At 34.9% G+C, this 26,752-nt stretch overlaps 1 protein-coding gene across 6 annotated transcripts in view; it reads right to left on the reverse strand.

Annotated features, from left to right (window-relative positions):
* Positions 1-26,752, reverse strand: part of PPP4R3B (protein phosphatase 4 regulatory subunit 3B) — a 65,754-nt gene that overhangs the window by 32,962 nt on the left and 6,040 nt on the right. For 3 of the 6 annotated variants that reach the window (XM_045446099.1, XM_045446100.1, XM_045446105.1), the window contains exons 3-7: positions 20,691-20,789; positions 11,595-12,218; positions 5,488-5,565; positions 4,107-4,223; positions 2,598-2,714 (exon numbers count right to left, since the gene is read on the reverse strand). In XM_045446099.1, the coding sequence (XP_045302055.1) occupies positions 2,598-2,714; positions 4,107-4,223; positions 5,488-5,565; positions 11,595-12,218; positions 20,691-20,789 (1,035 nt within the window). The remainder of the gene's footprint in view (positions 1-2,597; positions 2,715-4,106; positions 4,224-5,487; positions 5,566-11,594; positions 12,219-20,690; positions 20,790-26,752) is intronic. The other 3 variants (XM_045446102.1, XM_045446101.1, XM_045446104.1) reach the window with 2 other exon arrangements.

Raw genomic sequence — 26,752 nt, forward strand, 5'->3', positions numbered from 1 at the left:
AATCATGAGGAAACATTAGATAAACCCAAATTGTGAATACTGGAGCAGAAAGTTTTCATTTTTGTCTTGGCTAAGATGAACATTTTGGGATAAAGACAAAATCTGAATTAGGACTGCAGTTAGATATACCACCGTAAAAATATTAACTTCTTGATTTTGATCACTATAAACATAATTATATTATAGACACTGAAGTAGGGGTAAAAAGGCATTGTGTCATCATTTCTGTACCTTATTCTTCAATGGTTTAGAACGAAAAATAATTATGTTTGTATGTAAATGTGTACATATAAACATAAGCGAGGAAAGAATATGATAAAGCAAATTAGAGATAAAATATTAACAACTTGGGGAACCTGGATGAAGAGTATATAGGAGTTCTTCATACTATTAATTGTGAATTAACACAGAATTTTAAATTTTCTGTAAATTTAAAATTATTTCAAAATAAGAAGTTAAAAAATGGATGCAATTTTAAGAAACATGATTATGTTCAATATAAAATATTGAACAGTTGGGACGCCTGGGTGGATCAGTTGGTTAAGTATCCGACTTTGGCTCAGGTCATGATCTCACGGCTTGTGAGTTTAAGCCCCATGTCGGGCTCTGTGCTGGTATCTGAGAGCCTGGAGCCTCTTCAGATTCTATGTCTTTCTCTCTCTCTCTGACCCTCCCCTGCTCACACTGTCTCTCAAAAATAAATAAACATTAAAAAAAAAATAATAAAATATTGAACAGTTAATTCTAAGAGATTAGCTTATGTATTTTTAACTTTATTAAGGCAAATTATATCTCCCAGAATTATTTTAAAGTAAATTCCTTATATATAATTATTTCAGTATAAATCTTTACAAGATAAGGACTCTTAAGAAGAAAAAAAAAAACTCAATGCTATTATCATACCTAAAAAAATTAACAATATGAATATATTCCTAAGTGAGAAATACAATGCAAATACCTGCCAAAATAAGTGGTTGAATAATAGCTGGATTACTTACCCAGTCATATCCTAAAATAAGTTTTACTAAATGTTTCAGAGGGCATTAACATAAAAATATGTGAAATCTGTGGCAGAATAAAAAGACAGCAATTATCACTAAATCTATCCTTCTAGCTTAGAAATAATGACTATGGTAAAAAATGTTAATATTTCCTGTGTCTCAACACATATTTTAATATGTAATCCAAGTTCTAAAACCAAATCTGCTCCATAATACTGGAAAGAAAAGTTTGAATGCTGTGCATTTATTTTAAAAGGCCATCAAAATATCAACTGCCCACCAAATACACAGTTTAAGTCTTCTCTTTTTAAAGGTTACCAGGAACCCAATGTAGAATTGTAGAATCCTCAATTTTGAAGGAAAAAAAAAAGAGAGAAATCTATCCTCTTTTGTGGGCTAACTAAACTATTTGGAGGCAACACATTTTTAAACTGTTTGTTAAACTGCTAGATCTCAGAAAATTTGGAGAAATGAAAGACCTTGAAGATTAGGATTCTATCAACATGAAAAACTGAGAAAGGGACTTTTCATAGTTAAAAATTAGTAAGTGCTTCTCTAAGTCTCATCCATCAATTAAATGTAAACAAGGAAGTATTTCTAAAGAAAACAAATAAAAACTTTCAGAGTAAAGAATTCAAAAAATTAGTTTATTATTCTCTTCGTCTGAAGAGATTTTATGATGGATGTCCTTAATCAATGCATATCACTGAGGATGCAGCAATTAAGAGTGTTAATTTCAGTTACTTTCTGTAAAGCTGGCACTAAGATACACATACCAATAGTGAGATTATAAACTAATAAACTAGGTATCTGACTTTCTTTAAAGTCAGATTTAACACCTTTTGGGTTTAATAAAAAAAAAACCTTAAAATATACTTAAAGATTTTTTCCTCTTTCTTCTACTGCCTAAAACTGTAGCATTAGCTCAAACTGATAAAAAGAAATACCCTGGAAATGTCTAACAAAGAATGTAAAAATCTAAGGAGAATTTAAAAGATTAAACACAAAACAGCAACTGTATTTTAATTCAAAAGTAACTCATGCAATGAGAAATCATACAATGGGAATCAAAATCTTCTTTAAGAAGGAACATAATTATACTCATTTTCTTCTTAATACTAAAATGTATTTGATATGAGAAAACTACTTTAAATTATAGTTCTATGTTCATTTTGTTCTTAAACAGTTTAAAGGGAAAGTTTAAGTATTTCCATAGTGGGAAAACACATTGGTCTCATTATTAAACATTCATTCACATGGAAAAAAAAAAAAGACACATTTAAACAAGGGAAAACAATTTGCTGGTTTTACCAGGTAAGTGTCTGAGCTAAGGGTTTGAAATTATACCTCATTAGCACTTGAACTTTTTTAAATAATTCGATTCTGTTGTAATATATTTATCTCAATATGAGTTTGAATACAGTTTGTAAAATAAATCAAATGCCACATATTCTGGGCTTGCTAATGTCACAAATGATCAGAAATCTACTATTTTGCTTCACTGAAGATTAAGACTGTAGTTAAACCTTTTCTCTCAATAGTATGCCAACACTACTCTACAGGTAATTCACATATAATCACAGCATTATTACTTACATCATCACTCTGCTGGGCTTCTTGCATTACAAATTCTCGGACCATAGATGGACTAAACTCTACTAGATAAGAAAATATATCTGTAGCTGCTGATCTAACTTGCAAATCATCCATGCCCTAATAAAAGGAAAATTAGGTTACTTAGAGACTGTTAACAAAAACTGTGCTGTGTTCCTTTTCTTTCCCAAATCTATACACACCAACTTTTTGGAATTAGACATTGTACTGGATTCAAAATGTATAATCTCTCCATCCTATACTTCCTTTTATTTTACAAATATAAAAAACTTTTAAGCAGCTCAATGATTAGTTTGTGCCAGTTTTTACCACCACGAAGATAAATATTCAGGGAATTTAAATGTAAGAATCAACATGAGATTATAAAGAAATACTTTACAAATACTATACAGAAATTTTTTTCGATTTAAATATATGCAAAATGTGAATGATGTTACCTAGTTAAGACTCCATCACTTTCCAGAATCCATCTTTGGTCCTGGATTTATTTGCCAGTTACTCCTTAGTAACTGATTCTTTTATGACTCTCCTAATAGAGGATGCTTTTGAAAATACTGGGTATTTTCACTCTTTTTCCACAACTTAGTTTTCTAAGGTACTGATCCATAACATGAAGGATACATGACTCACAAGTTACAAAATCTCCCAAGTGATTCTGAACACATTCCTTAACTCAGCAGTTCTCTAAGTGTTGTCCAGGGAATCCTGGTGAGGTGTCCAACACCCTTTTCAGGAACCACATGAAATTAAAAACTATTTTCATAATAATAAATAATCCTAGGGCATTATCAGCCCTTTTCACTCTCAGTATATCACAAGTATAGTGGGGTTTTCCAGAGGCTATAAGACATATGATATCACAACAAATTAAATGCAGAAGTTGCTATGAGAATCTAGCTGTCTTCTATTAAACCAAATGTTAAAGAGATTGCCAAAAAAAAAAAAAAAAAATGAAATGCCACTCTTCCACTAAAATTTTTTGTTCTGAAAAATTATTTTTATAAGTTATATTATTTATCATTTTAAAATGAAATAATAAATATTTTTAATTTTTCATACAATACCAATGGATAAAAATCATAAACAGATATATATGAGAACCACTGCCCTAACCCATATTGCAGAATGAGCTGCCTTGGTCCAGTCTGCCCTTACTCTACTCTCACTGGTCTAAAAAGGAAAGACATTTTAAAAATTTCTATAAAACATACTTAATATTGCTACAGAAGAGATAATAGTCTTGAAAACACACGTGGGATTTTAATTCACTTGAAGCCATATTATATCCAAGTGCTTACATATTAATATTACAAATTCAAGTTAATAAAAATCTGAAGATGGAGCACATTTGTAGTAATTCACTATCAAGTGAATCATAACCTAAACTATACAATTCAATATGCATTACTATAATAAATACTTTCACATATGTAATATAAAGGTACGAGAAATTCACAACTTCAAAAACATGAAAAGAAGTTGGATAATTACCATTACAATTTCAAGAGCAGGCAGAATCCCCAATTTTGCCAAAGTTTTGAAAAATGCATCCCTGTTTTGAGGTTGTAATGTCTGAGAAAATGCACAAAATTCCTTGAAAAAATTAACCTGCAATGTTAGAAAGTATAGTGAGAAGTTGACACACATAACAGCAAACTTGGGCTCACTTTAATGTGATATACCATAGCATGATATGCCCTTCTGAAGGACCTTGCCTCTTCAGGGTATCTTAGCCCCTCAAACCTGTAAAGAACATCTTAAAAACTAGCATCCCACTAAAACTAAACTTCGCATTATTTCCACAAAATGAATGATGAACTCTCCCAAGGCATACAGTGTACATGTTGTATGTGGAGTCTCAGAGTGAATACACATATAGTATTTTCAATTCATGATTCAGTTGTAAAAATGTCATGGAAGGTATGTATTTTGAATTAGAGCATGTATTTTTGTAGAAATGGTAGCTGGGTTCTCAGACAGCTCTCAAAAGTACAATTTCATTTATAAGAACTGGAAAGGACATTAAAAGATTCCCGAGTTTAAAGGCCTAATTTTATAAATGAGAAAACTGAGTAGGCTATTACCTACACCAAGATGACTTGGCTAATTTAAACCTGTAATCTCTCATTACTTTTTAAAACCCAAGTACCTGATTATAATGTTTAAAGAAAATGACAAACTGCTGGTAAGGAGCAATCATTATTCTCTTCCTCCAAAGCATGGTTCGTATCTCAGAAAATACATACATTCAAAAGAAAAAAACATTTCCAAGAACCAAATTACTTATCATTCATGTATTCAAGAAGTACTGTCCTTACCTTTTGTTTTGTTTTTTGAAAAGAGCCGTTCTATAATATATCTACAACCATAAAAATCTATGAGTTTGTAGTTGTGTCCTAACATAAACCCCATATCTAATTTGGGGATTTTTAAGCACATGAATTCCCTCACTGGAGGAAAAAAACACACATCAAAATACTTTAAGAAACTGGCAAATATACAAAACAATAAGTTTGAGAAACTTTGAGTAATCATTTTATAGAATAAATGTGTACTTTTCATCTTAATTATAAAAAATTCTCTCAACAAATTCAATATTAAAAGTTGTATTAGCCAAGAGTAAGTGTACTTCAAAGGTTTGAATTTAGGGGCGCCTGGGTGGCTCAGTTGGTTTAAGTGTCCAACTTTGGCTCAGGTCATGATCTAATCGTTCACAAGTTGGAGCCCTGCATCAAGCTCTGTGTTGATAGCACAGTGCCTGCTTAGGATTCTTACTCTCTCCCTCTCTGCCCCTCCCCCACTCACACTTTCTCTCAAAATAAATAAACTTAAAAAAAAATAAAGGTTTGAATTTCAAGAATAAATAACTTACCAATTCACGCCGTTTATCATCATCTGTAGCCTCATCCGTTAATTGTGCAAAAACTTCCGACAGAAACTTCTCATCTTCCTACACGAGAAGAAATAATTACTATGAAATAGTCTAACAAAAGCATAAAGTTATACTCACTTACATGATTTACACAAATTATAATAAAAGTAGCTGAAAACCTAATAGTTTCATCATAAACCTTAAAATTCCAGGGCATATTCATGTTATAGTTTTCAACCCTGATTATACCATTTATTATTATACATACACTAATAACTCATTTAACCAGAAACCTCAGCTATGAAGAATCCTTTGGAGACCAAAAATAACCAGTTGTTCTAGGTAATGCATGAAAACTCACTTATTTTAGTTTAGTTTTTTAAAATATTTATTTATCTTTGAGAGACTGAGCACGAACGGGGGAGGGATAGAGAAAGAGGGGGATAGAACCCTATGTGGAGCTCAAACTCATGAACCATTAGATCATGATGTGAGGCAAAGTTGGATACTTAACCGACTGAGCCACCCAGGTGCCCCAAAACTCATGCATTTTAAATGAGAGACACTGTAGCTCCTTCTCAGGGTCTATTTATTTATTCTTAATTTAAATGTAATTCAAACAAGTTTGAAGAGTTCATTGTCGGTCCACTGCAGATTAGAAAAATGAATTACAAATACGACACAGGGACAACAGTAAAGGAGACAGAATTCTGGCAGCAGTAAGACTGGACTGCAAAACCTTTTAAAACACAAGAACTCATGAAATATAATTTAGGGTTATTTGGGGTACAGGCTTGTATTTTCTTGAGGTCCCCAAGGACACAGTGAAATGATAAAGCACTACAATAATGATGACTCTGAGGTATTAAAAGGCAGATATATGTTAATTTCTCTAAGCACTGTTTACAAGGACAAACAAAAATACAGTATAGTACATACTGTATAATCTTATTTTTAATATAAATTTGTGTCTAAAGTCTAAAAGGGAGAAACATTAGAATATTAATTGTGATTATCTTTTGGTGATGGATTATGAGCAATTTTTTTGCTTATCTTTATTTTCTAGTTTTCCACAATAAGAGTGGACTATTAAATTACTAAAGAAAAAAATGACATGAATATTGAAATCCACTTTCTGGAGATCTATCAAGAACTGCTAAAAAATATTGTGTTTTTAAATTTCACTTATTTTTAAAATTCACTTTTATGAAATACAATTTGTATTAACTTTAATTAAAGTAGCATGTTCTTAGAATTTTTGACTTAGTGGTTGACAAAAAAATCAAATTATAACATGTTAAGGATGTACCTTAAATACCTGCCTTTTTGCCTGGATTATCTGTGAAGCAGTTTCAATCTCTTAAATAAGTTTAAAAAAAATAAGATAAAGCATATATAAAAAAATGAAGACTACTAGATACAATCACAGAAGATGTAACATACTCTCCCACTAACCATCCATCAGTGTTACTTAAAGAATACTGAGAGACAAACCCATTCATTAGTCTGACTCAGAATGGTGTTTGTTTTGTTCTCTATTTTGCTGACTTCTAGACCTTATATACTATGGCCTGACTCATCTATTTCTGAGAGAATTCAACTGCATATGCAATCTTATACTTATCCCTCAAATCACTTTTTCTAAATACTTTTTATCTCAATATTTTAGGTTTTGGTGAATACACATTTACCTCCACTTAAACCTTTTGTAATTTTTTTCTTCTTGTATCTTTCTCAGATTAAGTCCTCTTTTCTTCTCTAAGGATCTTTAACTTTTTAAAGAATATTTTCATAGGAAAATAGTTCCATTTCTTTGATAAATGCAATTTCTTACATGATTCATTATTTGTGTGCTGAAAGCTAGAACTGCATAATGTATTATGGAGGGAATTTCAAGTATTACCGTCTGCTAGGAGAATGTTTTCTAATTCCTGGTATATATATTTTTTCTGATTTCTAATCTTATTCTTGTAATACTCTACAAAAGCACTCTGTTCAGTGCACTAGTAAAAAAGCAATTAATTGACTGCTTAAAGTGCTTCATAAATATAACTGTAATGTCTCCCCCTAAATACCTGGTTCTCCAATTAAACTAGTCTCTTTAAATCACTTCAGTTCTTTTTCATAAAGGCCTTTGTTTAAAAAAAAATTTTTTTTAAGTTTATTTTTAGAGAGAGAGAGCAAGCAGGATAGGGGCAGAAAGAGAGGGAGAGAGAGAATCCCAAGCAGGCTCTGCACTGTGTGGAGCCCAAAGCAGGGTTCAAACCCACGAACCATGAGATCATGATCTGAGCAGAAACCAAGAGTCTGAAGTTTAACCGAATGATCTACCCAGGCACCCCGAAAAGCCTTTGTAACTATTTTCAGTCAAATTGTGTGTGGCTGTTTTTTTGAATTACACAACAAAACCTTATGGGGAAAAAGGGGGCCTTTTTTAAAAAAGTGAATCAAACTTTTCTTTGAATTAAACAGGCATGCGCTCAAAACTCCCAAATCCCGGGGGCACCTGGCTGGCTCAGCTGGTAGAGTATGCAACTCTTAATCCTGGGGTCGTGAGTTTGAGCCCACATTGGGTGTAGAGTTTACTTTAAAAAACAAAAAACCCAAACCCAGAACCCATCCACCATTACTAGACTCATGTAAAGACAGAAAGTTGGAATTAGATCAGACTTTAAGACATTACAGAGATTGCCTAGTCCAATTTTAAATTTCAAAAGACTGATGCCCAAAGAGTGGACATTATCTAAAGGGCTAGTGACAGAGATGGATTTAGAATCCAGGTCACGGGGGCACCCAGATGGCTCAGTCAGTTAAGTGGCCAACTTAGGCTCAGGTCATGATCTCACAGCCTGTGAGTTTGAGCCCAGTGTCGGGCTCTGTGCTGACAGCTCACAGCCTGGAGCCTGCTTCGGATTCTGTGTCCCCCGCTCTCTGCCCCTTGCCCACTAGTGCTGTTTCTCAAAAATAAATAAACATTAAAAAAAAAATTATTAGAATCCAGGTCACCTGCACGATCTGGTTTTTGTTACTCTCACCATGTAAAATAGACTACAGGACAGATTTCTAACTAGTTCAAAGTAATGAAACAAACCAAAGTAAAACACACACACAAACCAGACTACGCCAAATCTAGTAAGATAAAATGTAATATGTTAAATTCTTACATGAATCCAAACACCTCTGAAACAAAATGAAGAACCAAATTATTGTAAATTTTTCCTTAAAGACATGAAGAGATTTTACCATATCTCCTTAGTAAGTGGGATGAAAGTTTAGAAATTTCTTTTTTAGTAAGCTGAAATCCACAAAATATGTTAAACAAGAAATAAAACCACTGATTTTACTGGGTTTGTGTTCAGCTCAACTCTTATTTATGGAATAGTGGAGATAACATGTAATGTATTAAAATGTCAACATTTGACATACCTATCCTCAATCATTTCTAGTGAAGGAAGTTAAAACTTTTGTTTTGAAAAGGACTTTAATCTGTAGCTGTGTGAAAATAACCTCACTTTATTGGTTTTAGGGATTTAATTCATAAAAAACATTTTTAAGTATAAATTTCAATTCTGGGCACACGGGATTTTGATATGCAATTAGCTAGAAAATTCAGGTTAACTAAACTCTTATGCCCTAATCAAGCTTTAGAGAATCTCAACATGTATTAAAGTACATACCAGGAGCCAGTGACCACACTAAGTGCTTTCATGTAATTTCTCAGTTAATTACCCTAATTTAGGCTAGGAGTTATGTTATGTACCTTTGCACTAACTCATTTTGGTCCAGATAGATACAATCTTTACATTTGCACTTGCTTATGTAACTCATACAACAGTAGGCCAATACTCATTTAAGAAGCTATAGATACATATCCTAGTTAGCTAGAAGGGTATCTGGAAACATCTAATACTTAGCCAAAAAATTTCTACATGGAAACCTCAGAGGTGCGCTTTAGGAAATGAGCCTTTAGAGGTCACTCACCATAATCATAATTCTTTTCTTTTCACATACTGTTGAGAACAGAAAACAGAATTCAGCATCACTGCTGAAATGAAGAGATAACTAAGTGCTAAACCTTAGATATGCAACAGGTAGTTCACAGTATCTACTTCATAAATGTATCTCACGGACCAGAAATGAGTAAGACTTTCTTTTCTTAAAGCTATGCTGGATTTATATAATTATAGCCTTTACAAATAGATCTATGAGAAAATATATAAACTGACATAAAGAGTTCAAATACTTACAGATTAGTTTGCATAATTTTTAAGCATATAAAGCATTTATGATTTATTATTATGGATTTGGAACCCTTTCTGATGTCAAAGCAGTCATTTGAAAGCTTCTGCACTTAAGCTTCTGTTACTGAGTTCTTTTCTTTACATCAGCTCTATTGACTGTAGGTCTATTTCCAAACTCCTGAGACTGTAACTGTTTTTCTGTCAGCAAGTGAAATGGCACCCTGAATTGTATAGTACAAACGGTTTTAAAAAGCAGGTCTCATGTATAACAAATGGAACCCGATGCTTAAGTCTATTTTCCCTTATACTTATTATTGTGGAATAAGGAAAACTGCTAGGTGAAAGCATGATCTAAAGAAGTAAACCCTATACAAAAAGTAAAGTAACAACAGAAAGATGAATGATGACTGTTAACATCATAAAATGGAATCTCACAACTAAGAGCTAAGTACTAAGTCAGAAACTCTCAACTGTTTGTCTCTGGATCTCTTAAACTCTTAAACCTTATGGAGTACCCCAGAGAGTTTTATTATGTGGATTATGTTTGGCAATACTGACAACAAAAACGGAGACATTTAGAAACATTTACTAATTTGTTTTAAAAATAAGATATAAGTTTATGTAAATATATTTATGAAAAATTTTATAAATTTAGAAAAAAGAGTGGCTCTGTTTTACATTTTTGCAAATCTCTGTAATGTTTGGCTTAACAGAGGAAAACTACATTCTCACATCTTCTTTGACATTCAATCTGTTGCAATACAATATTTTGAAGTACAAGAAGAAAATACAGCCTCACAGTGACAAGAAGTTGGAAAAGGAAAAACCCCACAGAACTCTGAAAGGGCTTTAGGAGCCCCTAGAACACACTTGAGAACCACTACTACACTATGTATATAGAAGCTGCTCAAGAAACTTATTCAGTGATATGGACATAACAAAGACAGTTATGCAGGAAACTGTGGGTATAGTATACTACCACAAGTAAAGGAAAATCTTCAAATTCCTCCTTATTACACTGTTAGTGTATAAAGGATTAACATACTAAACATGGTATAAACTATTTTACAACTCAAGGAGACAGATTAAAACCAACCTCACACAGCAAATAATCTAGTTATCATTTCCTGAAAATTAACAAATGTTAATTTAGATGTGCTGACTACACATTTGAATTATTTGGAAAACTTTAAGCACACACATTCATATGTACTATCCCCCCAATAATAACTAGATCTCACAAAATGGACTAAAAATAATCTTAGAAACAGCTGCTTTGGTTTGGGATGATAAAAAAGTTCTGGAAATGGACAATGGTGATGGTTGCATAACACTGAGAAGGTACTTAATGCTATGAATTGTATACATAAAAAAAGGTTAAAATGATGAATATTTTGTCATATATATTTTACAATTTTCTAAATGTGTGCAAAAATGAAGTTAAAAAAATTTACATGATAGGACACTTAAAAATTTAAAAGGTCACATTATGAAAGGATTCTTTCCTTTGGGGCACCTAGGTGGCTCAGTTGGTTAATTAAGCATCCAACTCTTGATTTTGGCTCAGGTTGTGATCACATGGTTTGTGAGACTGAGCCCCACGACAGACTGAGCCCCATGGTTTGTGATGACAGTGCAGAGCCTGCTTGGGATATTCTCTCTCTCTGCCCCTCCCTCCACTAGTAAACGCACTCCCTCTCAAAATAAAAAATACTTAAAAAAAAAAAAATGAGATAAAGCTCTATTTTCTATGCTCAATAGTACATTTAAAGTAAACAAAAGAAAACTTTCAAAAAGGAATGAACACCAGCTTTAACTATTAAGGAGAATACCTAAAATAATATAAGAACACTTTCGTTTACTTACCTGCAACATGCTGACTATCTCAACTTTGTTGAAGAAAATAAAAGATGTAAGAGTAGAAAGAAAATTCTCTTCAAAAACGGACGGTGTAGGCAAAATGATGTCCTGAATGTACTGTACCCTGTAAGTCTGATGTATTTTTTGCCTTAATTCAGAGTCTGTTATTGGTATAACTTCCTTAAACTTTGCAGTTTTGGTCAAGAATTCTCTATGCCTTTTTGGCTGAGCCAAAGCAGGGTCATATTCAAGGCATCCCACGACATCCATGATACACTCATCAGAAAACATTACTTCAAACAATGTTGCCTTATTTAGGAATAAGATTCCTCTAATAATTTCATACAAATGATGTAAGCCTTCAGTGTTTTCTAGGTTCTCACAAGCTTGGAACAGCTGCAGTAGTTTTTTAATATAGCCTTCGTTTTCCAAGGCCAGAGCCAGCTTTTCCCTACGGATAGGTGAGGAGAGAACTGAGGTAACTAAGTCAGCAATCTCTTCAAGTTTATTGAGTTCACATGTGGGCAGGTCAATCAGATGACTGGTTTCAGGCATTTCTTCAAATCGTTCTTCTTCTGATTCATCAATGAGGTCCTGTGTGACTTCCACTGATGGATCCTTACCTTGAACCTAAAAACATCCAAGTACAGCTGGTTACCTTAAAATACAAAAGAATTCAAAATTTTGGAAATCAAATCACTGACCACTGGATTTAAGTAAAAAATACCTTGCAAAGAAACATTATTAGCCACATAATCACTGTTAATTAAAAATTAAGTTCACGGGTACATGGGTGGCTCAATCGGTTAAGTGTCCAACTTCGGCCCAGGTCATGATCTCATGGTCCATAAGTCTGAGTCCGCATCGAGTTCTAGCAGACAGCTGAGCCTGGAGCCTGCTTCGGATTCTGGTCTCCCTCTCTGCCCCTTCCCTGCTTGCCCACTCTCTCTCTCTCTCTTTCAAAAATAAACATTATAAAAAAAAAAAAAGAAAGAAAGAAAGAAAGAAAGAAAGAAAGAAAGAAAGAAAGAAAGAAAGAAAGAAAGAAAGAAAGAAAGTGAAGTCTAGAGGGGGAAAACACACCCGGTTTAGAGTCAATTATTGGAAGAGTCTCAATTTCACCTCTAAATTTCCCAACTTATAACTTGAGGTTAATTAACTCTGACCCCTGACAATATATTTATTTCAGCTAATATTACACTGATTTATTTGAGGTTATGTAATAACCATGTGCAGTTTAATAACTTCCCTACATCTACTAATTTTGAATTCTGCTGAAGGTTAACTCTTCTGTGGGGCCCCCAAATTAGGGACGGCTCTTAATGCATCATCCCATTGGCCTGACAAAACACTATTAAGTTTAAACCAAACTAAAACCCAACTTCTTGGATATTCAAGAGTGAGAAGATTTCCTCATATTACTTTTGAAATTCACTTTTGAAAAAATACTTGCTTTTGCTAAGAGCCTGCAATTGTTTTAAAAAACAAAGAATACTGGGGCACTTGAGTGGCTCAGTCGGTTAAGCATCCTACTTCAGCTCAGGTCATGATCTCACAGCTTGTGTGTTTGAGCCCCGCAACCGGCTCTGTGCTGACAGCTCAGAGCCTGGAGCCTACTTTGGATTCTGTGTCTCCCTCTCTCTCTCTGCTCCTTCCCTGCTTGCACTCTGTCTCTCTCAAAATTAAATAAACATAAAAAAAAATAAAAAAATTTTAAAAATTAAAAACAAAGATTTTTTTTTTTTAATTGGCATTTATTTAACATCTGTGATAAAAGCCTCCAAGTTCTAGTATCTAGAAAACACAATGAATAAACAACTGTTTTATGATTCAGGTTGATAGCTCAAGAAAAGCATGGCAAACTTGGGACAAGTTTCCTATAATGACACCTTTAAAAAAAAATTTTTTTTTTAATGTTTTATTTTTGAGAGAGACAGAGACAGAATGCAAGCAGGGGAGTGGCAAAGAGTGAGGGAGACACAGAATCCAAAGCAGGCTCCAGGCTCTGAGCTGTCAGCACAGAGCCTGATGCAGGGCTCAAACTCCTGAACTGCAAGATCATGACCTGAGCTGAAGTTAGATGCTCAACCTACTGAGACACCTAGGTGCCCCTATAATGATTTCTATAATGACTCTATATAACATAAAAACTTTACACTTCATAAATTTTTCCCTAATTCTTAACACAAGAGTGCAATTATCCTTTTTTCACCTCAAAACATCCAAATATCCTGAGATGAAAAAGCTCCACAAATTTCCAAATCTACTAAAGCAACATATGAAAAAAGATCCAAGGACTTATTAGAGAAAGTAGATATACTGATGCATATAAGAGACTTTTTCTCCTAGAGCATGAGCGTACTTCTTTTATTTCTGAGTTCTCAACAGAGGAGCTGGGCTTAGGGAGACTGACACGTAAATGTAGGAGAAAGTTTAAGTAACAAGGTCATAAGAGCAGTTCAGATAAAATGCCATGGAAATTCAGAGGAAGGGAAATTCCTTCCCACTCCTGGGAGTAAAGGGGGTGGTGAAGAGAGAATATAAGAAGAAATCATAAAAGTAGTGGCATTTGGACCTTCAAAGATGGGTAAGATTCAGATGGGGATAAAGGTATACAAAGTACAAAGGGAATAGAGTCGGAGAGAGAGAAATGTGTGGTATGCATATGGCCAACAGCAAAACTGGAAATGCAGACTAAAGCCAGATTATGGAAAGTCAAGGGAAGTGAATGTGCAGTACTGTCCTTTAGAAAGTAAGGCATCAGTTGTATGGAAAAAATTTGAGAATAAAGACAAATTAGGGTGTTATTCTGAAGTCTACATGAAGAACTGAATTTAGATAGTGATGTTGAGACAGATGAGGGACAGGTGTAAGAGAGAGGAAGAACCACAAATAACTCTATAGTTTTAAATCTGTCATTAAGAAGATTATGGCTCCTTTAACAAAAACTGGGAGCATGGAGAGGAATGGTTACTAGAAGGTCAGTTTTGTTAAGTTTGAGGTGTTTGAATACCCAGCTGGCAACTAAATCTGTGGGCCTACTACTCAGGAAAAATAGGACAGAAAACAGAAATTTGGTATTAGGGTAACTAAGGGTAACCATAGAAACAGAAGTAGAGCATGAGGTAGGGAGGGAAGAAGAATCAGATGTTACAAGGAAAGAATAAGAAGAAATCAGAGGAAGGGTGGCTGGCTGGCTCAGTCAGTGGAGTGTGCAACTCTTGATCTCAGGGTTGGGAGTTTGGGCCCCAAGTTGGGTGTAGAGATTACTTAAAAATAAAATCGTAGGAATAACAACAAAACAAAAACAAAAACAAAAAGAGGAAATAGGAGGATTCAACTTACACTGCAAATGAATAGTTTGCATATGTTTAAGAACAAAAGCAAAGCTACAGAAGCATTCACTAGGTTATAGTATGTTTCTACATTATCTAGTATTATCCTTACAAGCTTCCTGGAATCTCTCCTAAATTTAACTCTCACTGACAGATTATATCAGACAGATCTGTCAATCCCACATACATCAAAGTATTTGTCTGGATATCAAGAGTGTTGCTCACTAAGCATTTCTGGTTTTCTCCTTTTTGTGGCACGAGTTCTTTGCTTCCATGAAGTTGTATGTAGCTGTGTGATTTATTTTGGCCAATGAAATGTGAGCTAAGTGTCATGTGTAACTTCTGGGAAGACCTTCTAAAAGCCATTGTTCTGATTTGCCACCTGTCATTCTCACATTGCAATTAGCTTGAAAGTATCAAAATCAATTCTCTATCAGCCTGGGTCTCTGAGTGGCTCTGATAAGCACAGCCCCCTCTTGTCCAACTCTAACCCTCATTCATCAAATAGCAGTAAGGAAAAACAAACTACTGTTGTGATAAGCCACTATTTTAGGATTTTGTTACTATAACACAATCTGGAGTTGCCTGGGTGGCTCAGCTGGTTGGGTGTCTGACTTTTGATTTTGGCTCAGGCCATGAGCTCACAGTTCGTGAGATCAAGCCCTACATCGGGCTCTGTGCTGAGCATGGAGCCTGCTTGAAATTCTCTCTTTCCCTCTCTCTCTGCTCCTCCTTTGCTCTTGCTCCTCATTCTGAGTAAATATTAAAACAAAAAACGAAAAAAAAAAAAGGAAAGAAAAGCTTTAAAAGAAAAACAAAACCCACAATCTAACCTTAACATTCTTAAAGTCAGTCAACTACTATGCTGAGTGGGTGCATAAAAAATTTACACTATCAGTAGGGTTCTCAACAAAAATATTTTTTCCACACTCCTATCCTACATCCTTACATTTGCTGCTTTAATTTTTTCCCCTTTTTAAGTGTCAAACACTATTACTTTCCCCTTTAAGTCTCAGAAGAGAGACTTTTCTCCTTTGAAAAAGAGATCACCAGTACGCAACATACTCCCAACATCCTTCTTCTCCATCTTAAAACTTATCTTCACTCATTTCCATCATCTCTTTCAAAGAAAATGTCCCTATCCTACCATTTTCTGAGGTTAAAACTTCTATGCACTTTTGATTTTATGTTTTCTGAAAGATACACACACACACACACACACACACACACACACACACACAGAAATTATCTTTGCTCTTCTTATAATTTATTGCTCTCTGAGCCGTCAAACTTTTCAGAGAGGAGTTCTACTTTCTCATTATAAGGTGTTAAAAAAATAACTGTGTAATGTTTTTGTTGAAATTGTTTCTTCGGGGCGCCTGGGTGGCTCAGTCGGTTGAGTGTCCGACTTCAGCTCAGGTCACGATCTCACGGTCCGTGAGTTCGAGCCCCGCGTCAGGCTCTGGGCTGATGGCTCAGAGCCTGGAGCCTGCTTCCGATTCTGTGTCTCCCTCTCTCTCTGCTCCTCCCCCATTCATGCTCTGTCTCTGTCTCAAAAATAAATAAACTTAAAAAAAAAAATTAAAAAAAAAAAAAAAGAAATTGTTTTTTCAAAGGTCAGCAATGACATCTCAGAACTGAAGAGTAAAATATATAGTTCTGTGGAATACCATGCAGTAATGAGGAGCAATAAACTAGCTGTATATTCAGCAACATGCATAGATTTAAAAAGTACAGTACAACTCAGTTGCTTAGCAAAAAATTAAACTTCTTGGACCAGGAGAGTGGCCAAATCTAATGCCCCTTCCAAAGGCGTTTGGCAGAAGTTTCCAAAGGCAGAAAAGCATGAGTAAAAATCACTGGCAAATGGGTAGAAGAAATAGTAACTAAGGGCAAAGGAATGAATAATGGGTAAAGCAATAAGAAGCATCCAATATTAATACTACTGCCTCAAGAAAGGATCAGAGCAAGAGATGATATTCTCTTAGCTCAATTTTATCAGATGCCTGGAAGGGTGAAAACCATGTTTGCCAAGATCACCTATTCTTGGGACTTGACAAAGTTGAATGGAGGCCTGTAATTAAACCTGATGAGTTACACCACTCTGGGAGACATTTTGTCATATAATATAATGATACACTGAAACAATAGTTAGTGACCAAATTAATGATTCTAGTAACGTGCCAGACTTGTACTTTTCAGATACATCTACTACCATACCACAATATGGTGTAATACTAGCATTGTTGATCCAACTACCCTATGTACATAAGCCTCATGGTAAAATTAGTATTAATGATCAAATGTATTGGGAGACTGAGTTAAAGGCTGCTCAACATGAATGCTGATAGAAAATGACTGGCAGGAGGAAGAAATGGATTTTGTAAACCACCAGTTAATTTCTATGTGAAACACTCCTGTACAAGTATATCATAAGGTACAAATTACAGATCAAGGAGGAAAATGAGTAATCAAATCGGTATAAAAATATAAAAGGTAAATCATGGCTTTATCAGACAAATTAGTTGTTTCTTAAATCCAGCTCTACTCCAGGACTACTCCTCCAAAACTAGGCATATTCATACTGATAGTTGCTCTGTCATATAAATGCTATACTAAATACAGACATTTAGAGAAATATGAACATTTTGTTGTGAGAGTCTTGGCAATGGACCAAGGGGTGTCCTTTGCAATCAAGGATTAGTCTTGCCTAAATGGATCTGGCCCTTGCCTAGCTCCTAAGAGGTAATCTCTAAGCACTCTGAATATCCTGTTTGATGTGTACCTGGGAGCCTTGGGCTATGCCAGATATGCTCTGTGTGGGTAACTAGGTGGTTTACAGTGGAAGTCTTGGGCCACGTAGTATCAGCTCAACCTCTGGAGGTGCTGGAAACTAAAGTCTGCCACAGGGCAGTCAGCCTGCTTATAGGAATAACACCCAATAAAAATGCTGGACACAAAGGTTTAGGCAAGCTGTTCTGGTCAGCGATACTATGTGCAGGTTGCCACACATCAGTGCAGGGAGAAGAAAGTGCTGTCTGCCTAAGTATCCTAAAAAAGAAAACTGGAAGTTCATGCCTAGACCCCGCCCTATGTGCCTTTTCCTACTGGTAATTTTAATCTGTATCACTTTGTTGTAATAAACTGTAATGATGAATGTAACAGCTTTGTGGAGTTGTGAGTCTTTCTAGTGAATTAGTGAACCTGCCTGGTCAAGAGACCTCCTGAACTGCATGAGTGAAAACAGTAAAAAAATAAATTTCAGCAAAAATTTCTAGGACAAATGTACAAAGTCTTTAAGAATACACATATATCCAGAAACATATATTACACAGTACATTCTGAGGTGAGGGGAGGGGAGAAATGGAGTATGCATAACCTAATGTGATGATCACTGGAAAATATTATCTACCACACAAATTTATGTTCTAGAAGAAATGTAATTCAACATTCTAGTTCTAAAGAAGATGTTTACCTTCTATTTTATTCACTTATTCTTTAAATATGTATGGAGTACACACATAACATGTGCCAGGTGCCATGCTGGTATACTGGAGGAGGGAGAATACAAAATACCACTTTTCAGGAATTTATAGTAAAAAGGTTAGTTTTTATATACTATTAATATTCTGAACGGTGTTATAAATGTTATAGAAAAGTAATCTTGTCCTTTTATTTTGAAAGTTTTATATCCTTTGTTATGCTTTCATTATTTTTATGGATCAGTTTTTTCCTCCATTTTGTGGATAAGTGCTTGCAGGATTCAAATTTATTGAATCTAGAACAGAGCAGCAAATATTAGTGGACTGCATATGTCTAAGTCTGCAATAGAGGTCATTTTTAGGTCTTACATTTCACTTCAAAGAAAACTTTGCAAACATAAAATTCAATCTCAATCTATGGAGCGCACACAAGAAAAAAAAGGTAAATATTAGGACCTTCTCATCATCACCATCTATAGGTTTAAAAATGGGAAAACATGACAGCAAAATATAGCAAACCAATCTGGATTATATTCTTATGTATATTTTACAAATTAAAGCAAAAATCATATTTAGCAGTGTTTTCCTCTATTCATCAATGGAAATTCTATTTAAAACCATATACCAATAATGCTCCCGTAATACATGATACACACATAGTAAAATATGAGGTGGAAAGAAACAAACCATCTACTTCCAGTTTACCTTTGTGACCCAGAGCCATCATCAAATAAGCTTTATATGGAATGGGAAGATTCACATTATACTTTCTTGGGCTACTTTATTGCACTGTGTGGCACTGTTCCTAGGAGGACTAAGGAAAAAAATGACTGTGGTCAGATGCATAAACTAACTTAAGAACCTTCAGGGATCAGAATCACTAGAATGAAAAGCTGATAGAAGTGAAAATGACAATAGATAAAAAACACTGTAAGAGAGTATTATGCTAGGCAACCACTAAAACACAGTGATTCCATTTACAGAATAGTAGTTAAAATTAATGTTATGATTAACTTAAAATTCCAGTTACCAGATATTAGAGACTAGTTTGCCTAAGGAGACATAATTACTAAATGTAATGTGGTATCTTGAATGGGATCCTGCAAGAGAAAACAGAAATCTGAATACAGTATGGCCTTTAGCTAATAAATGTATGACTAACAATAATGAATAATAATGTATGAATATTTGCTCATTAATTGTGACTACTGTATCCTAGTATAAGAGACTACTAATAGGAGAAAGTGTGCGAGAAGGTGTTAGGGAGGGGAGTACATAGAAACTCTGTATTTTCTACTCATATTTTCTGCAAATATGAAACTTCTAAAATAAAAACTTAATTAAAATAAGTTCCAGTTACCTGAGAGTTATCACCTCTTATATTCTGCTATACTGTAAGCTCTTTAAGAACTGAAGTCATGAACACTTTTGTTGCCTTAATTTTTAAAAAATACTTTTAATCTTTATTTATTTTTGAGAGAGAGAGAGTGTAGGGGTGGGGGGTGGGGGGGAGGGAGGGCAGAAAGGAGAAACAGAATCTGAAGCATGCTCCAGGCTCTGAAGTATCATCAGCACAGAGTCCAATGCGGGGCTCCAACCCACAGACTGGGAGATCATGACCTGAGCCACCTAGGCGCCCCTTTTTTTTAAAATTTTTAAAGTAAATTTCATACCCAGCAGGAAGCCCAACTCAGGGCTTAACTCACAACCCAGAGATCAAGAGTTGAATGCTTAACCAACTGAACTATCTAGGCACCCCAGAAGTCATGAGTACTTCTGATGATTAGTGTCTGGCACACAGTATTCATAAACATTAGGCAAACAGGTGACCAAATATTAAGGAAAAACCTCAAGGATTTAGAACATAATTAATCTTTTTTTTGTTTTTTAAAATATCCTGACCTTTTATTATGAATATATACTATAAAAATCTAGAGTGGTAAAACATTCTCTCTCCACATTTTTTAAAAAGTTTATTTATTTATTTTGAGAAACAGAGAGAGAGGGATAGTGCGGAAGGGGGGAAGGCAGAGAGAGAGGCAGAGACAGAATCCCAAGTAGGCTTTGCTCTGTCAGCACAGAGCCCAACATGGGGCTCAATCTCACAAACCATGAGATCATGACCCAAGCCTAAATCAAGAGTTGGAGGCTTACCAACTGAGCCACCCAGGCGCCTCTCTCCACATTCTAATATATATCTTCAGGTAACAAGAAAAAAAAATAAAAAATGCACACTTAAGTTAAACATTATTAAAACAACAACAACAACAACAAAAAAACCTTACCTGACAAATTTTTTCCCAAATCTCGTCGCAGCCAGCTTTTTCCTGAAAACTTAGAGCCAGATCATAGTTCTCAGCCTCTGACCAAACAATTAACGTATCCTGTTTAAAAACAAAGATTTCTACATCACCATACTAGAAAAGCTAGAAAAGAAATAACTACTAAGTATAAACAGAAATCAAGAGGACAGGAAACAGTACAGCGATGACAAATGCCCTCTGATAAGTGCAAATAATGCATACTCAATTGACATCATGTAACTGTATTTTGTTATCCTTTGAAACTTTAGTAATATACTGGCAATGGAATAGCTTTGGTACTAAAATGATATTGAGCAATTTTCTAAAACAAAAAATATGAAAACGGGTTAGCAATCTGGTTCATGTACTAAGATCATGTTTAACAGAAAGTCTAGCCACTTTTGGCCAAACTGTAATGTAGACATTCTAATCATCTACATCTTTGGTTTCTAGAAAGTCAGCTATTTCACCCACTAACCACCTACAACTTTATCTTTTCCTTTAACCTGGTTGTCAACTGGTTGCAAGCAGACTGACTAATAGCTGAGAACAATTTAGTTTAACCCTTTCTATTTTTGCCCCCCTCTCCTGAATCTGGAAAAGTCTTCAGGATATGAAGGAATTCAAAACAATGATGAAATGAAGATACTCTAAGTCCTACCAGTAAGGTGTTTCTTATTGTTAATAAGTCTAGCACCTATTTCAGCAGCTTAGGTTGTAGAAAAACTAAGAACCCCAGGGTTAGGTGTTTTTCTACAAATGTTCTTAATTGTATACCTACCAAAAAGTTAATTACACTTTTTGGAAAAAGCTGTCAACCCCTTTATTAAAACTAAAGTTTGGGTTTAAATTAAAACATGGACAAATTTAAACACAAAAATCATAATGCAACACTCAAATGAAATGCCAATTTTTAAAAGATATATAATAATCGAAGTTTAATATGGCTAAAACTTTGATTTTTAGAAAATACACAATTGAAAAAATACATGAGTTTATATCCCAATTGTCAAGTACAATAATGTACAAAAATACTTTATAATTAAGAATTATTCACCTAATACTTCTGATTATGATGTGATATGAAAAAAATGTAAAACTCAAAGTAAGCTGCAGATTTACAAAGTCTTCAGAATGAAAACACTTCAATACTTTGATAGCTCTAATCTGTAAGTGAAAATATCCTTCAACTAACCCAGGCCTTAGGTTTTTTGTTGTGTGATCAGGTAAGAAGAACAGCTGGAAAGGTTCTCGCTTCTGCCTAGCTATGCTTCCTGGAAGTCAAATTTGCCACCAGGTATTCTAAAATTTCATCATGTGACTCCTTTCATTTAAAAACCTTCTGTGGCTCCCACCATATACAAAAGAGGTTTTGAAATATTTTAAAAAATCCAGCAGAACTCTTTTTAGAAACAAAATTTTACTAAGAATCTTCATGTAGAAAAAGATAAAGACAGAACTCCTCTGGTTAAAGCACTAGGACACACATTCAGGCTCCATGTACTTTCCTCAACCCAAGTCAACTTCTTAGAGCTCTCCTCAAAACAGCTTCATGAACAACGATCTCCAATACTTTTTTGTCTCTCAAATTACTTAAGCATTATATTCAGAAATACAATATCAGCAAACCAATACTTTACAAAATATACAGTAAAACAGAAATAAAAAGCCTTAAATAAAGATAAAATAAGCACTATTTTTAAATGTTTGAATGGTTATGGTTCCATACCATTATTAGTTAACATTTAAAGACCCAGTATGTACCTAGAGCACAGTAAACCCACAAATGACAGTAGATACAAGCTCCTATTTAATGTCACCCTTTTAATAATTCTGAATTTTGGGGGAGGAGCGACTTCTTGTGAGATCTATTTACCACTGTTTCTGCATTGTCACCCGGCTCACAGATTAAACTAGGAGTATAAATGTTGGCTTTACCATTACCATGTTAATTTGCACTTTTATCACTGTTTTCAACCCTTTTTACGACATGTGTTCATTTTGTTAGGGTTACACGTCAGTTTAAATTCGTAAATAAAAACATCTGTGCATACCGGCTACTATAATTCACAGTAGTTATGGAACACTTTTCATGGAAGTGTTACCCTTAAAAGGTATCTCTACATATATTTTTTACTTCTGACCACTTATCAAATATTAGCAAAACTTAGTTTCTTTTTTTGATTAAAATACATAAACAGGTTTCGTCTTATATTTCCACACTTTATAATGTACATTCATTTTGGAGATCACTAGTACAACAGGATAAAATCCAAAATCCTTTATCCAGGTATCTAAGGCCCTTTCCAATTTGGTTTCAATCTATCTTCTGAAAGAAAGTCTAGGTAAGCAATGAAGTCTGATTTAAGGTAATTAATTGAGTCCCTTCTTCACCATCATTTTCTTGTTTGTTTGTTTCTTCCCCAAGCCAGGCAAAACCCAGAAACTAAATGGGATTTATATTCAGAATCCTTTTTCAATGTAAAGAGGACTGACATTGAGAGATGCTTAAAAATTCAGACTCTCATGCTTCTCCCTCGGGAACAGGTCTGGGTGAATCCCAAGAATCCTTATTTTTAAGAAGGGCCTCAGGTTATTCTTTTGATAAGTCAAATTTGAAAACATCACCTAAGCGCCTAAGCGTATCTCTGGTTGGCTGACAGAGGATGGGAAACTGCTATCACAGCAGGAACCTTCTGGCTGTATGAAATCTACTCAAAGTGAGTAGCAAATCCCATCCTTCCTTCTTCCCCTCCCAGAACCCTACTATCTCAGTCAAAAAATAACCCTAAGAAGTACTTCTTAGAACTGCTTGTTTTGAGTATTATAGTAAAAGCTCTTAGGTGAGAGAGCACAAGGCTGGCACGAGACTAGTTAAAATAAAATACAAAGTGTTAAATGGCAGAGTTTTCCACATATCCAAAAAGTCTCCCACATCCAAAAAGTCATGTTCAATTTTTGTAATAACGTCTGTTTTCAACTGCTGTGCTCTTTGTGTTCTAGGTTTTGCTCATTTGTATGTAGCACACATATCTTTGGGACATTATTAATGCCTGTTTAAACCAAGAGAAGCTTAGAGTTTTCCTCTACCAACGAAACATTTAGTCACCACTATGTCCCTATGGAAATCAGATTTAAAATGAGCCTGCAGGGAGAACAGAAAAAGTCAGTTATACTTGGTTTGGTCCTTTAAAAAAATAAGAAAGGTGATTATGTCTAAGCCAAGATGGAAATAAGACATGAGCTAGAAAAGCTTGACAATTTAGCATTTACAGAATCAGATTTTCACAATGTTGTTTTATGAGAAATGCTCATTTTCAATCTTAAATATTAAAAACACATTCTTGAGGTGAATATTGTTTAAGTCAAAATTTCTTAATAATCCAAGGCCTAAATGACACTTTAGAATTCTATCTAAAACTTGGTGCTTAACATCTTTTCTAGGGAAAGGGTTATCAGTTTTTACATTATATTCACAAAGGCATTTGTGACACATTTAAAACAGTCTAACAAACCAATTATTGGTTTGTTTTCCTCCCCAGTACATTAACATGAATAAACTCTGCTCATGAAATATTTGAGATCCTATTGCTTGTCAGACTAACCCTATCTTTGCCCCAACAGCTATGACAAAATTCAATATACACAGAGCTGAAGTTTTTCAAAAGGAACGTTATTTTTTAAGAAAAAGGAGAATAGAAATACCAGATTTGGAGAATTCAATTTGCAGATTTAAAATCAATTTAGAAGTCTGAAAATGAGTGAGATTAACCAGACATATAGTGCAACATAACATCTAGCTCTCTAGTAGTTCCTAACAGTAGTTGACCCTAACTTGTTCTGAGATGGATTTTTAAACTATACTATCGTATATATAACATATAGTCCAAGGTACACATGATGACGCTGCTAAAAAACAGTACTAAAATCTTCCTAAAATCTGTGATATATTTGGATATAATGGGAATAACCCCAGACTAGAATTAGGACCTGGGCATCACTCACAGTTTCACTGTCCGCTATTTCTGTGACTTTCAGCAAAGTATTTAACCCCTTTGATTCTTCTTTCCTCATTGGAAAAGAGGATTATGATGAGATTATTATGACTATAGGTCTTTCATTGAGCTTATGTGTGAGGTACTATGCTAAAGCATTTTTTATACATTAATTCACAACTATTACATGATGTAGGTAGTACCTCCATTTAAAAGATAAGATTCAGAGAAAATCTGCTCAAAATTATAATAATGAAATAAATACCATAAAAGTATTCATGTCCTTGATACTATGCCCCATAAAAAACGTGAACAATTCTAAAAAAAATTTTTTTTTCAACGTTTATTTATTTTTTGGGACAGAGAGAGACAGAGCATGAATGGGGGAGGGGCAGAGAGAGAGGGAGACACAGAATCGGAAACAGGCTCTAGGCTCTGAGCCATCAGCCCAGAGCCCGACGCGGGGCTCGAACTCATGGACCGCGAGATTGTGACCTGGCTGAAGTCGGACGCTTAACCGACTGTGCCACCCAGGCGCCCCAAAACGTGAACAATTCTAAAAGAACACAAAGTTCTTAACAACTTGCTTCCCAACCTTTTGCCCTGCAGCATTATATTTATGTAGGTTACCTGTCCGAACCTCTATATAAAATCCCTCTCCATCTGATTTCCAAGGATTCCTTAGTCTCGTTCCAAACCACCACCTAGAATATACCTGTACTCATGACTGCCCAATCTTTCCAACATAATAATCCATGTCCTCCACTTGTGCTCCTAATCTATTGCCAGAGTGGGCTCTATTCATTACACATTCATGCTATTATCTTAACTCAGCATTCAATATGATAGAAATATCCCTTACATTATATACTATACTCCTTACGTTAGTCTATTCCCCACAGTGCCTCTCAGGTAAAACCCCAAATCCTTAATTTTATTGGTTTATTTTGCCAACTAAGAGATACATTGTGACAATTTTCACCTCTACATTTAAAAAAACCTTTTTTTAATGTTTTTTCATTTTTGAAAGAGACACAGTTCAAGCAGGGGTGCGGCAGAGAGAGGAGGACACAGAATCTGAAGCAGGCGCCAGGAGCTGAGCTGTCAGCACAGAGTCCAACGCGGGGTTCAAACTCACGGACCGTGAGATCATGACCTGAGCCAAAGTTGGACACTTAGAACTGAGTCACCCAGGCGCCCCTCACCTCTAACTTTAAAAAAATTTTTTTAATGTTTATTTTTGAGAGAGAGAGAAAGAGAGTGTGAGTGAAAGGGCAGAAAGAGAGGGAGATACAGGGTCTGAAGCAGGCTCCAGGTTCTTAGAACTGTCAGCACAGAGTCTGATGTGGGGTTCAAACCCACTAACTGATATCATGACCTGAGCCGAAGCTGGATGCTTAACCAAATGAGCCACCCAGGGACCTATCACCTCTACCTTTAGCACAGATGTTCTTCTAACTACAACCTAGAAATAGTCTCAATCTTTCACTTGCAGGATATGAACAGCCATTCATTGACCCTCCTTTTGTTACCAAAATTCTATTCTCCCTTGGTTTCAAGACAACACATTTTTCTGATTTTCTACTCTTCCAATTGTGTATTCTTCCTCTTAACTAGATCTTCTTCCTAATTACCAAACACCTAACCCAGCAGCATACCCTGTCAACTCTATCTTCAATATGTATCTCAAACCCATCCACCTCTTTCTATCTCCACTGACATTACCCTAACTTGATTCAACATTACCTCTTGCTTGAATTATATGGTAATCTCTCAGCTACTCTACCAGTTATTGCACCTCTTCAATTCCACACATTTTTGCTTTAGTTTGGATCATGTCACTGCTCTGCTGAAAATTTTCAAAAACTTTCAAATGCACTTTAAAAATCTAAACCAGTTAGTTACAAACCCGTAAGCAGCACTCAACCAAGTATTACTGGATGAATGAATAAATGTGGACAATTCAACAAGGCTCGGTCTTATGCTTTATTCTTTTCTCGATTTCTATCTACTCCCTTGAAAGAGGTCCCCTCTTACAGCTAAAAGTAG

Source organism: Leopardus geoffroyi, chromosome A3 (genome assembly GCF_018350155.1).
Source record: "Leopardus geoffroyi isolate Oge1 chromosome A3, O.geoffroyi_Oge1_pat1.0, whole genome shotgun sequence".
NCBI lineage: Eukaryota > Metazoa > Chordata > Mammalia > Carnivora > Felidae > Leopardus > Leopardus geoffroyi.